This window comes from Lycorma delicatula, chromosome 8 (assembly GCF_047948215.1).
Source record: "Lycorma delicatula isolate Av1 chromosome 8, ASM4794821v1, whole genome shotgun sequence".
Taxonomy (NCBI): Eukaryota; Metazoa; Arthropoda; class Insecta; order Hemiptera; family Fulgoridae; genus Lycorma; species Lycorma delicatula.
The window spans coordinates 112,002,039-112,016,196 of NC_134462.1; the positions used below are offsets into that span (position 1 = coordinate 112,002,039).

The 14,158-nt window shown below is 31.1% G+C and overlaps 1 protein-coding gene across 1 annotated transcript in view; it reads right to left on the reverse strand.

Annotated features, from left to right (window-relative positions):
• Positions 1–13,995, reverse strand: part of nop5 (nop5 ribonucleoprotein) — a 46,667-nt gene extending 32,672 nt beyond the window's left edge. Inside the window, exons 1-2 of the mRNA XM_075372947.1 lie at positions 13,829–13,995; positions 945–1,021 (exon numbers count right to left, since the gene is read on the reverse strand). Coding sequence (XP_075229062.1) covers positions 945–1,021; positions 13,829–13,873 — 122 coding nt within the window. The 5' untranslated portion in view covers positions 13,874–13,995. The remainder of the gene's footprint in view (positions 1–944; positions 1,022–13,828) is intronic.
• Between the last annotated feature and the right edge of the window lie 163 nt (positions 13,996–14,158).

The following is a 14,158-nucleotide window of genomic DNA, read 5'->3' on the forward strand; positions in this document are numbered from 1 at the left end:
GATATAATATTATGTTTGCCTTAATGAAGAAGGCAACAGGAAACCACTTGACTCTTCAGTAAGACTGGCCTAGAATGCTTATTATCCTAGGAATGGGTATGCCAATTTCAGGGTGACTTGCTAGGTTGGCAGTAACATTTTTGGTTATGAGATCTTAAGATATGTGTGTAGCCAACCGATTACACTAATTGCCATATACTTCCATGGCATATCATATACAGATATATATGTATATATATATATATACTAGCTGGCCCGTCAGGGCCCAGATGAACCCAGGAGCCAATTCAGGGGTTTCTCGGGGCCTCCTGGGGCTCTCTTCGCTCACCATTACTGTGTAGGGGGATGGTTCCTTGGGCACCTGCAGAGCTTTCTTCAGTTGCCAATTCACATCTACCCAGAAGACTTCGCCACCTGGATCCCCAGCACTGTTCGTTATCCTCATGATTGTAAGAATAATACTGATAAACAACAATTACAGTATTCAGGTTTTATAGAAAGCTGAAAAAGAAACTGAATTACAAAAGACAGAATAATACTGGGTGCGGTAACTTAAGTACAAACACCTTTGAAGACGAAAAGTTCATAACTTATTTCTTTGTCACGCGGGCAGAAATATAACAATTAAGTTAAAAGATTAATCTTTTTCCCCCTTCATAAATATTTTAAATTTACAACTTCACCCTCCTTGGGGGTGAAGAAATAATGAATATTTTTAATATTTTAACCTTCAAGGGAGCTAGGGGACTGGGTCTGTGGCTTAAAACCTTTCATGGTAAAATACGAATATATCTAAAAAGCTTCTCCGTTATGCCAAGAAACATGGGAAAAAAAATTTGGTTGTGATTGATTGAGTAGTTTTTTTTTGTTTATCCTGTATAAACAAAAACATTCTTCATCTTTGTAACAGTAACTTATTAACAACAATAATAAATACTACTTACACTTGACTTGCACCCTCAGGAGTTTCAAAATCATTGTATAAATCTTCTGATTTTTGTATCTTGCTTTCATCTAGAAGCTAGAAAAGAAAAAAAATTAAAGACCATATGGATATATTTTCTGATCAACAAATCTGAAGATGAATGTACAGATTCTGAAACAATTTGTATATTATCAAACCGATGTAAGGGACTTGCATAATTTGAAATCTAGTTTTAAAACATACCAAATGATTTTGGGAAAATACTGAATAGAAATTTTAAGGAATGTTATTAAATATAACATATGCCTAATTAAAATTTATAATTTTATATATACTCCATTTGAAAATTATGTGCAAGATGAAAAAAGAATATTTATTTTTTAAAAAAGCTCCTGCGAAACCTTAAAATCAGTTCTTGTCAGTTCTAAGTAATGCCACTGCTAATAATAATAATAATAACAACGGTTAAGTGTTCTATTCAGTAAGGGGAAATAAATTAATTATGCGGATGAACAAAATTACATATCCACTATATCAGTCATCAAATTTTTTACATATTTTTGTATAATTAAATAAAAGAAACAAATTAGTTGAAATAACTACAACCTAAAAAAAAAAATATTTTTCACTTTTTTTTGGTTGACAAGAATTTCATCATATAAGGTCGAAGCTTATGCATGGGATTATGGAATGAAAAATTTTGCAGCATATGAAAAATGCCACTAGAATCTCAGAACAAAATATAAGCCAGCTCTTGTATTTCTAAGGAGTAGTATTTTCTTCTTTTTTTTTTCATTAAAAATTATTTTGAAAATGACACTTAAAAATTTAAGTAATTTTGCCACAAGGAGTTAACTTGAAGATCTCAATTTTCCTTATTACAATCTATTGTTACATCAAAATAAACAACAGAAAATTCAACATGGCCACATTTAAATTCATAATCATATACATTTTTTATAAAACGAGGTAATTATTTATATACAGTTACAGACTTGTCTCTGATGAAATTTGGAATGTACCTTATTTAGCCTCTAAGTTATTACAATTGAGATTATTTGGTGGAGACATCTCACTCGATTTGTCCCTTGCAAATTAATAGTACCCCACCAACATTTTGTAATTCAGCACTGTACAAGAGTAATATACATTATTCTTGAACTAAATAATTTTGTTTTAGTGAAATTAAATTAAGAATGATAAAATTCATTTAAGACTAAATTAAGTTCAGTTAAGCTTAAGGTTTGAGTTTGGGTTTTGGTAAATGTACAATATACATTATTTACAGAGTAAATAACTTAGTTTAAGTGAAATTTAATTGACTTTAGTTAGGTTTAGGTCAAGGTTAAGGTTTTTTTTAGATTGATTTATAAGTAATTTATAAATTTGAAAGAATTTACCGTCATTTTATCTGATGAAGCCACAATTCAAAATTTCTGCTACCATAATCTTCAGAAAATCTAACCTTTTCTCAACTAAATTTAACTGAAACAAAATCATTTAGTCGGCAAATAATGTATATTACACATGTACATGTCAAAATAATGAAATTTTGGGTAGGGATAATGCGTAACTTACAATGAACATAACTTGGGCGAAAGGTATTTCCAATGAATAATTTCTATTGTAATGAATAACTTAGGTCCTAAATAAGGTATATTCCAAATTTCATAAAAATCAGAGGTGAGTCCATAACTGAATAAAGAGTGAACCAAAAATATGGAAAACTCTCAACAACTTCAAAACTGTTCCAGTTAGAATACTGTAACTTTCACGATAAGGTGTCGGTCAGCTGCTTTACCTTTTGAAGACAAATAAAATTTCAACCCCTTCTTGGGGAGGGGGCAGCCCAGGGGTTGTAACTCAAACATTTTAAATGGTAATACTCTTTGTGTGATACATCGTATTAATGGTCTCTTGTAAGACAAGAAAAATAGTATAAATAAAAAGTTGGTATGATGTCTGTATCCAAAATGGCAGCAGGATGAAATTTGGATTTTGAAGATTACTAAATCTGGTAACTTCAAATAATAAAATTACATCAAAAGGAATTAAACTGAATTAAATTAAGATTTAATCTAATTTAATTAAAATTTATTTTAAAGTTAAAGTTAAGTTTAAATTTTTTTGTTCCAATTTAATCAGTAAATAAATAAAAATATTATCTAATCATGCAATCATTGATGGTCTCTTAACATTATTGCAAAAATGAAGCTTACTTCACTGTTGTGCAATATTTTATTGTTGAGTGTTTCATTACTACAGAATAGTTTCTTATGAGAATTTGTTGTGATAACTGGCTAATTGACTTTTGTTATTTACTTCTTTTTTACACAGTTAATTTCTTCTGTGCTACCTGCTAACATTGCTATCAACATATCACTTAATAAACAAGAGAGGGTCACAATTTTAATGGTGAGGAGCTTTGGTGATAGAGTTAGATCATATAAGGAAGTTAATGAACTGTTCAAGAAAACATTTAATAATCATAACCCTGTTTAAAAACGTACAAGGTCAAAAACCATCCAATGATTTGAAGAAACAGGGAGTATTAATTCTTCCCAATGTTGTATAAAAATAATAGTATAAAATTGCGCATAAATTTTTTCTGTAATGTCACTTTTATTTTGATTTATGTTATTAATTGTAAAGTATATGGAGATTTTATTGATGTGTTTTTTAATATATTTATACATTTCCTTTCTTATGTGAACATGAATAATGATAAAACCAATGCATTCAGAATCAGCTTTTTTGTTGTAAGAAATAAAGTATATACATTCTTAGAATTGAATTGTTTTGTTAGTTATTCTTATTATCTGTAGTTTACTGCTGAGTCATTTCCATGACTGAATTTTGGGTTTCTTTGTTACTCAATGGAATTTGCAAGTGTTGCGTTCAAAACAAACTGCTGCTGTCATTAATGTACTCCCTTGTTAGGTGACCTAAATTGGTCGACTTAATTGGGTGTAGGTCTAAATTCCTATATTGTGCCAAGCATAATTTTGATTGGTATGAGTGTAGCACTGATTTAACTTTAAACTCGTTCGTTTTCAGAAGCATTCACAGTCATGAACGGTGTTGTCAAATCTTTACTAGGCGCGGGGTTTGCATTTCTACAGTTTTGGTCAGTTTGAGGGAATCATGTTCGGTTGGATGCGAAGATGTCCGTTTGAGGCCTACGCGAAGGCAAAATTTGATTTGTATTTTACTGATGCAAATGTCTGCCAAGGCATTTACACTGGTGGCATCCCGATCGAGACCTGGCTGATGACTGTGAGGTGTTAGATCAGTTAGAGGGTCTACAGACGACCTCCGGTAAAGACGCTCGGGCTTGGAATGTAGGGAGTGGTGTGGCGACATAATGTTACAAGGTGGGTGTCTTTCCCTCTACAGGGTTGGGATGCCATTAACGTCCGTTACACTATGTTATATGCATCTTTTAATTTATTTACAGTATTTAGATTTTAGTGCGTGATAAATAGCCTTTTTCTTTTATAATATAAATTTAGTTAGTTTCTAATATGTAGTTCATATTTTCTGCGAACAATTAAACATAATTATTAGCATATATTGGTTGGTTTCAAAACTTTATGCATTGCTTCTACTGATAGTGATATCTTCAGGATTGAGCCACACGGTGGAAAAAATGATGAAATAAAGGTTAGCTGTTGGCTTGGTAAAAAGCCATCTGCAATTTGTTAAAAGTAATTAAAAATCATGCTTTTTTTCTTTGATAATGCTTTTAATACTTACAGTTTAGTAAGTAAACTGAATGAAAATTAATTCCCTAGTAGCTGGAATAAGTAGAGAAAACAGATTTCAAAATATTCCACTGACATCAGTGAAACCATTTATCAAAGCTCCAAAATGAAGTCAAAAATATGCTTTTGGTAAAGATTAAAGTATCTTTGTAGTTTGATGGTGAGATAATTCTGTAGTTACAGTAGTAACAAACTGTGGATCGGTAGAACCTATACTAAATATAAAAAGATATAACAGAAATATAAGAAAAAGGAAATGATATAAACGATTATAATCAATGTATAAGGGGAGTAGGTGCTCATGATAATGCTATTGCTAATTACAGCATCCAGGTAAGAGGTAAAAAATCATGGTGGATGTTAATTATAAATGACATCGACAGTTATATTGTAAATGCTTGGAAATTTTATATTTTATCAACAGGAAATAAAATTATACAGATAGAAATTAAATGGGAGTTAGTTTTTTTGTTACTTCGATCAGTGAAAATTGAAGAACCTGACATAAGTAACAGAAATTTACTGTTAGGACATTGCAGTAAAACGAGTTTACTAGACAATGTACGAAAAGGCAAAATTGATTGTACTATAGACAGAAATGAAATTAATGCAAGACAAAGATGTAATAATTAAACTGTTTAAATTAGTAAGAAATGCCACATGCTTTTACATGTGTAATGTTTTAAAAAATTTCACAAAGCAGATGAAAAGAAAAATGTTAAAGTAAAATTATAAATATTACTGAAAGTATTATTTATTAATAATAATATTTATTATTATCATTAATATTAATAAAATCATTTTATATAACTATCAGTCATATGTTTACTGTTTAAATCATTTACCAATGTTGTGTTAAAGTAATATCGCAACTTGCAGGGAACTCCCAACGTTGCGTGAATGCAACAGGTTGTAACTCAAAAACTGCAAATACAAATTATTTCATGTCTATTTTTTAAACTTCACAAAGCAGATGAAAAGAAAAATGTTAAAGTAAAATTATAAATATTACTGAAAGTATTATTTATTAATAATAATATTTATTATTATCATTAATATTAATAAAATCATTTTATATAATTATCAGTCATATGTTTACTGTTTAAATCATTTACCAATGTTGTGTTAATGTAATATCGCAACTTGCAGGGAACTCCCAACGTTGCGTGAATGCAACAGGTTGTAACTCAAAAACTGCAAATACAAATTATTTCATGTCTATTTTTTAAACTGGATAATAAAGATGTAGATGATAAAATGCAGAAAAAACCATGAACAATTTGGAAATTGTTCTTTTGGGAAGAAATTAATTATTAATAGGGGAAAACTACAGAGGCCTAAATCTACAACAAATCGTTAACGAGATTATGCAAGAATTTATGGAGAATCATCATTCCTTGACTCGAATGGCAGCATGAGAACATAACATTAGCAAAGTTCAATGATTTGAACATTAAAAAATGAAAATTTCAAACCCTTAAAAATTAATCAGAACTTAATGGAGATGACGATTGAAGGCTTGAGTTCTGTGAAATTATGCTGAACAACATTTGTGTTGATCCTAATTTATTAAACAACATAGTTTTTAGTTATGAGACCACATTTTTTTTTAAATGGAAAAGTAAATCGCCATAATTGTCGATACTGGACTAGTATTAATCCACACTCGTGTTGTGAGGCACATATACAGTATCCAGTCAATGTAAATGTAAGGGGCAGATATTGTTGGTGGGCGATTGATAGGGCCTATATTTATTGATCGAAATTTGAACACAGTGAAAAATTAGGCTTTGCTTCTTGACAATATCATTCCAAACATTCAAAACGTTGTTATCCAAACTTCCAAAACATTTAATTTGGATTCAACAAGATGGTGCTCCACCCCGTTTGGTTTTCATTTATGTAAAATAACTGAATAGACAAAAAAAAAAAATAACTGAAAGAAAACAGCTTTTAAACATAATCCATGCAAATTGGTTTTTGACTTACTGTAGTTGGTAAGAAAGCTTTTCAAAGATAATTAATCTTTTGCATGGGGCAGATATTTAATCTGTGGAAATTTCTAGCTAATTAAAACAGCTGAAGGTGGAAAAACATTTAATGCTTCAGAATATTACAAGATTTTTTAAAGAATGATCTAAAATTTACAATAGCTTGAAAACACTTGCAACATTCCAGATAATTTTGGACTATTGTAGAACTTTCTAGGCTGATCTGAAAAATCAATTTTCTAAAATGCTTTTGAAAACCCCATTCTACAAAACATAATAGAAAGTTTTGGAATACGCTGGAATAATAGTTTTGGAATAAGCTGGAAAACTCCATTCTCCAAAACATTTTAGAAATTTCTGGAAAATTCTATTTCTTCTAGAACATTCTATGGGTATTTTTTATTTTTGGGGAAACGAAATATAAGCATCAACCTTTTGTGAATTAACATGGTTGTTACTCACTAACAATAATTATAGAAATTGTTCACTAATCACTTGTGACATTTATTGTTACCTCCAACTGTGTTTTGAATTGTTTTAAAATGAGAAGTTCTTGGCCTCTGTCATTTTGGCAAGTCTGATGGTTCTAAATGACAACAAATCTTGAACGTTTAATTATGGAAAAGCTTTTTAGTTGCCTGTGAAAGAACTATCAGTAATGGACAAGGAACATTTATCTGGAATTAGCTTTAATTAAGATGCTGACATGTTCCTACCATAAAGCTGTTTGCTGACTAAGTTTGAATTCCTACAGAGGGAATGCTGTAATAAATTTGAAAAAGAGTCACACAAAGCCAGAAAAGGATTGTGGCCTATTGATACTGATTCTGCTGACAGACTAAAAAGCTTAACAAATTATGATTTCAAGGCAGGTTAAAAATTGTGCCCACGATCTAAGCAAGAATTGGCTCAAAGAGAGATTCAGCCAAAGGATGATCAACCAGAATTAGAATCTAATGATGTGTAAATCCTAGAGGCTTCTGGAAGAATGGATGCCTCACAGTCACCACTTGGAATATCTCTTTTGAAGCTTAAAAATGTCAGCAAACAGGATTGAAAAGGCTACCTGAAGTAGAAGGTAAGAAGAGCACAAGGTGCTGTTGCTATTATGGAAGCAGCTGCTGGTGGGTGTTATTGATGTACTGCGAACATTAAAGAGTAAGCAGTGTCAAGGTTACAAAGATCTGGATATCCTGATTGAAGAGCTCAAAGCCAAACTTTTGATCTCAGCTCACCAACAAGTTCAGATTTTAACATTGGTATCCAGTAGCTCGAGTATTGTGAAAACAGCTGATGAATTCCAGGTTTCAATGAGAATGGTGAAGCAGGCCAGGAAGCTCAAATTTGAAGTCTGTATTTTGGCGACACCAGAAAAAAAAGGAGGAAAAAATTGAAGGATGATATTGGACAATGGGTCCTCAAATTTTCTGAAGATGATGAATTTTCCCGACCGTCTGAAAAGAAAGATTTTATTTCAGTTAGGCTCAATGGTGAAAAAGTCCACACTTCAGAAACATCTACGTCTGTGAAATTTAAAAGAGATGTTCATAGCTTACTGCATACATTATGGCGGTGAAATTGGCTTCTCAAAATTTTGTGAACTTAGGCCAAAGTGGTGTATTACAGTTAGTGCTGGCACACATTCAGTTTGTACCAATCATCAAAATGCTAAGCTTATGATAGCTGCAATATCCATCAACGATGACTACAAGGTACTGACTGAGAAAAATGTCTGTAGCTTAGAATGTAAGAACTACATGCTACAACATTGTGAACAACATCCTTGAAAAACTGAATTGAAGTCCTATTTATTAGATGAGTTTAAAAACTACGACTTGGAGGAGCTAATAGAATACAAGCAGTGGTTTCATACAGAGACATATTGGAGACGCAACAAGCAACTACAGAAAGTTTTATTGAAGAGCTTTCTTTAAAGGTTTTTACCTGACTAGCCACAATTTTGTATCAAAACATCAAAGTTATTTAAAACAACTGAAGGAAAATTTAAGTGATAATCATACCATTATCCTGATCAATTTTGCTGAGAACTACTCATTTGTTGTGCAAGATGCTGTGCAGGGATTCCATTGGGAAAACAGCCAAGCTAGACTGCAACCATTCATGGTTTATTACAATAAAAACCAGCTTCAGAATCTCAGTATTTGCATGGCCAGTGACAATCTGGGCCATATCATTGCCATTCCTACATTTTTGATTGAACTGATCAAATAATTGGAAGACAGTAATTGAAATAAAGCATATACACTACTTCAGTGATGGTTCAGCTGCTCAATACAAGAATTTCATCAATTTGTGCCAGCATGAAGAAGACTTTGGGATAACAGCAAAATGGAACTTCTATGGTACTAATCGTAGACAATCACCTTGTGATGGAATTGGAGGTACTATGAAATGATTAGCAGCATGTGCCAGTCTTCAGCGACCTGTAGAAAACCAGACATTGATATCAAGAGACATTTGAATTTTGTAAAGAAAATATACCAGCAATCAGGTTCTTTTTTATTAAGAGAAGTTGAGAGAATCCGACCTGAACAAGTAAGCCGGTTAGGTTAAGTAATGGTCATACAATTGCTGGAGCAAGAGAGAACCTAGAGTTTAAGCAGTTAGCAAAGCTAAAATCCAAGTCAGCAGAGTCTCAAATGATATTTCAGTATTTGAAGCTGATGTTTATGAAACTGATAAACCTACTCAAGGGGCATATCACTTACCAGCTTGCAACCAGGACAATGAGCCCTTAAGTGGCTTGAATGTATAAAAATACTTGGTGGATTGGAAATGTAGGTGATATATCTTTTGAAGAACATGATGTCCTCATTAATTTTATGCACCCTCATGGTGCAGCTCCTTATCATTGGCTCCCTAGAAAGGCGCTTGCTGCTTTCCAGAACAGCACATTTTTGCTGCTCTTGAAGCACCATAAACGACATCATCAGGATGACAATATATGTACCCAGAAAACATCCAGTCTGATTCAGAAACAATTTAAGCTGAAGTGGAATTAAAAGCATTGTGCTAAAACGTTTCTGACTACTTTAGATATTTTTATTTTATTTTGAAGCTACTGTGTTCTATAATATTGTAATACTTTACTGCACTCTGTTATTACTATAATGACTACATTTCATTTTATTATTTTAGTATTTTTGTGCATATGTAATAAATATTTAAAAAAACTGTACTTGCCGGAACAGATATAATTAGTTGAAACTGTTTCTGCATTCAATAGGAGGCAAGGTACAGCTAATACAGTTAACAACTTTGTATAAGCAGGCAGCAAAACGGAAGATATTACTTAATAAAAAATTACTTTCTACAAGACAGTATTCATTTAATCCAAAAAATATTATGGAAAATTTGCTTCCTGTGTGAAAGATGCATTATCTTTCAACTGTTTTTTCTGCCACTTATAAACTGCGGGTAAAAAAACAAACTAAATGGATTTTGTAATTTAAAAGTTGCTCTTTCTAACTATTATAAAACCAACAAAATCTAAGAAGGTATACCTGAGATATAAGCTTTCAAAGGTAGATAAAAAATCGAGCTAAAACATTTTGATGATGAATATCTCCTGACATAAGTTTCCAGTTGTTTTGAAACTTTAGGATGTTACACACAATTATGGCCTTTTTCAGGTTACAAGGTCTTGTTATGATCGGATTACTAGATAAGGAATTATATAAGCTCCAACTTTGACTTAAAAATGTCACAACATTTTAGCTGAATTTCAGATGCTATATTTCAAAACCAGGTGCTAAAAGAAACTTGTGAATAACTATTTAAATTCGGCATAAAATGTTAACCGAAAGTATTAAAACTCAAACCTACAGCTTTATTATTATTGCCTTCAAAATTAGAATTTTTTGCATGTATGTGTGAACCACTAGTTTTTTCAAGAGATCACAGAAAAATAGCAATAGCTACAATTTGGTAAAATGGCATTTAAGACCACAATGAATGCACACGGAAAATTTTATGGTATTTGGAGATGGTCGATTGGGGATCCCTAGTCCACTTGACATGGAATGACCCAAGTATCTGTAGGAAATCATTGAATAATGCAGTATTATCCTTTTACAACAGACTGGCACTCTTTAAAATTTTCGAACAACAGAATGACATTTTGAACATTTATTAAAATGAAATATAAGAAAGTAAGCAAATGTATGCTTAATAGTTTTTTTTTTAATAAGTTTACTTGATAATATCCATTTAATCAAATTTTTATAAATTTATTTATTTGTGATAACAATTCCTTAAATTAGCAATGTAATTTTTTTTCATAATTCAAACTTTATTCTGCTGCTATTTTGGGTAGAGACATTGTACCAACTTTTTATTAATGACATTTTTCTTGCTTTGAAGATAAGTTTAAAATCATCACACAAAGGGTGTTACCATTTTAAAATGCATGAGTTAAAACTCCTGGGCCACCCTCCAAGAAGGGGTTGAAATTTTATTTCTTGTCAAAAGGTAAAAAAGTTGATCGTTAACTTATCCTGAAAGTTACAGTATTCTATCTGGAACGGTTTTAACATTGTTGCGGGGTTTCCATACTTTTGAGTCGCTCTATATAATAATTACATATTCAAAAACCAAGGTTTTGAAAAAAATGATAGTATGTTATATTTTTTAAATATAACTTTATATTTTGTAAAGTATATATTTTTTTAATGAAAGTATATTATTTTCATTTTATAAAACAAATATCAATAAAGGTAAACTTACTCAACTGGAATATCGCTAAGAAAAATATTCAAATTGTAATCAATTGATAAGAGTTATAAATTTAGTTAACTGGCAATTGTTGGTAAAACTATAGTGTAACTGCCTAAGAACTAATACATTTTTTGTATTGAAATATGTTACTGATATTTTAAGTATTATGTAAAATTAACAATTAAATGATGGAAGCATGTTTTTATCTCAGAAATTGGACTCCACATTTTCAGATGCCAACTTGTTTGAATCATGCTTAATTAATTGTATGTTGATAATGTACAGCTCGCTGATGATGTGCTGAAAATTGATTAACATGTGTTTTACACTCACTAAATTCTTTTTTAAAGTGGAACTTAACAAAATGACTACAGTAAAGATGTTTTGCATCACCATACTGTAAGATGTTAGCTTGCACTTTAGCCCAAGTGTGTTTTGCATTTTGGATGTTTCAGTGCTCACATCCATTAAGTTGTACAAGTAGTTGACCATAAAATGGTGGTAACCTTCAAATTGTTAGCAGTGATAAGTCTTCCAGCAAGAAGTGATGACAGTAGTGGCTGAAAAAAATCATTTCCTTATAATGGGAAGATTTCTGTGTTCCCTAGTTGCAGCAACAGGGATGATAAATAATTGTTTGGTATTTCTCTGGATACTACCAAATATCCAGTTACCTAGTTCTATGCCATCAATTACATATCTGATATTCAATTTTAGCTTTATCAATATCTACAACTTTACTCACTCCTCCTAGACAGGCTGTAAATTTCTGTAAAAAAAAGGGTGGAACCAATCTTTAATAACTACTTCAATTGAAAAGGGTATTAGAAGATAGGCTAGTTCATTTTCTAATATTCTTTCCTGCTTTGTTTCTATCAAGATCAAAAACCAACTAACCAACACACTGTCTGTATTAATAATTTGGTTTTATAAAACAGTGCCAAGAAACTGCCTTATCACAATCTGTACACTAAGTTATTTCTTATTTTTACTGATTATAGGAACGTATTTTCTTACACAGAATGAAATGATTTTTTTTCTTCTTTATCTAATCACATATAAGCTCCTCCTTATTTTCTAAGTTTAGAAAGAACAATGTGGATTGGAATTTATCTGAATTTTTCTCAGATTGTGAAAACTCAATAAAAGATTAACAGTGAATTCGCAATTGGTACATTATTATCAGAAAATATCATATACAACAAAACATACTGCAATTATAAAAAACAAACAGAAAACACATGGCTATTTATCATATTGGATGTTCCCTGCACACAGTTACAACTTGCAAAAGATAAATTGATATCTTTCAGATATCGATCTTCAATATCTAAATGTTAAAAACATATTTCAATTAAAAAAAAATATTGGCACTGAATAGTTTCATTATAGTTTTTCCTGGTTGTTTATAATGAGAATAAGATGAATTTCCACATTTAAAACTACTAGTGGCTGTAATCTAACGCAACAGCAAAACTATACTGAGGATTACTATTCAATTACTAATTACATAAGTACAGATAAGGACCAACACATTTCAGTTTTATGGCTTACTTATTGTAACTACAGAAGAAAGTAACCTATATTACCAATTCTGTTTTCTAAGACGTCCAGATCTTATCCGAAAGTAGAAATTATCACACCATGATGGAAACTTACATTTAAAAATATGCTTTGTAGCTTTTGGGACAGGTAGTTCTAGAAACTCTAGATAGAATATCTCCTCCCTAAAAAGTGTAATATCAAATGGACAATATTACATCCATTTAAATTATGTTTGTAACTGGTCTACACAAACAATCTATTGAGTTGCTTTGAATACTTTAAACAGGATTTACGAAAAAGAGTACTCAGCTTTTACTACTCTTACTGTGTCCTGGAGCTTAGCGGTAAGGATTAGTATATCAATATTATTAAATTACCTATGTATTATTACTGTTTATAAGTTGCTTATATTTATTTTTAATCACTGCTAACGCCTGATTTAGGCAGATGGTAATAAGACTGTCATCGCTGGTTTTCAGGTCTACAGTTTTGCTAACTCAATATTGTGCAGGAACAGCTTGCTTTCAACAGTTCCAAATGTGATATGAATAGTAACCAAGAAATTACTAAACATTGCGTATTCAGCATGAAAAAGTGGACTTTTTCAACCGACGCATCTCCTATCAAGTTCAGAGTATTCGTCTCACGAGTGCTATAAAAAAATCTTCCTCAGAATGGTAGCAAGTATAACAACTATCCTTAGACATCTTTTAACAAATATATGAAATATGTCATTTTTACTTAGATGTAATTTTTTAATTACAAATATATTTTAACAACACTTACATCTAAACGTAACTAAAATAACGAAACATTAATTTGACACCGGTAATAATTATAGGTTATTTAATGATAATTTCAGCTACCTTAAAGATTGCGTAACCCGCAGCTGTCTCAAAAAGTACAAGCATTTTCACAAATAAATATTATAAATAGCACCAAGTAAATGACAATACAACTTTATTTCATTGGCAACATTAAAACGTAAACACAACCACGCGGAATGCAACTCGCATACTCTAAGAGGAAACGCATAACGGTAATATTTAGTACCAACTTACAATTTAAAAAAACTCTATTATGGTGTATTTAAACAAAAATTACCTACCGTTACCAATAAATTAAAATAAAATTATACAGACTTTTATTATAAATAATAACACCAAATATAGAACTAATGTACGTGTAATATTAAT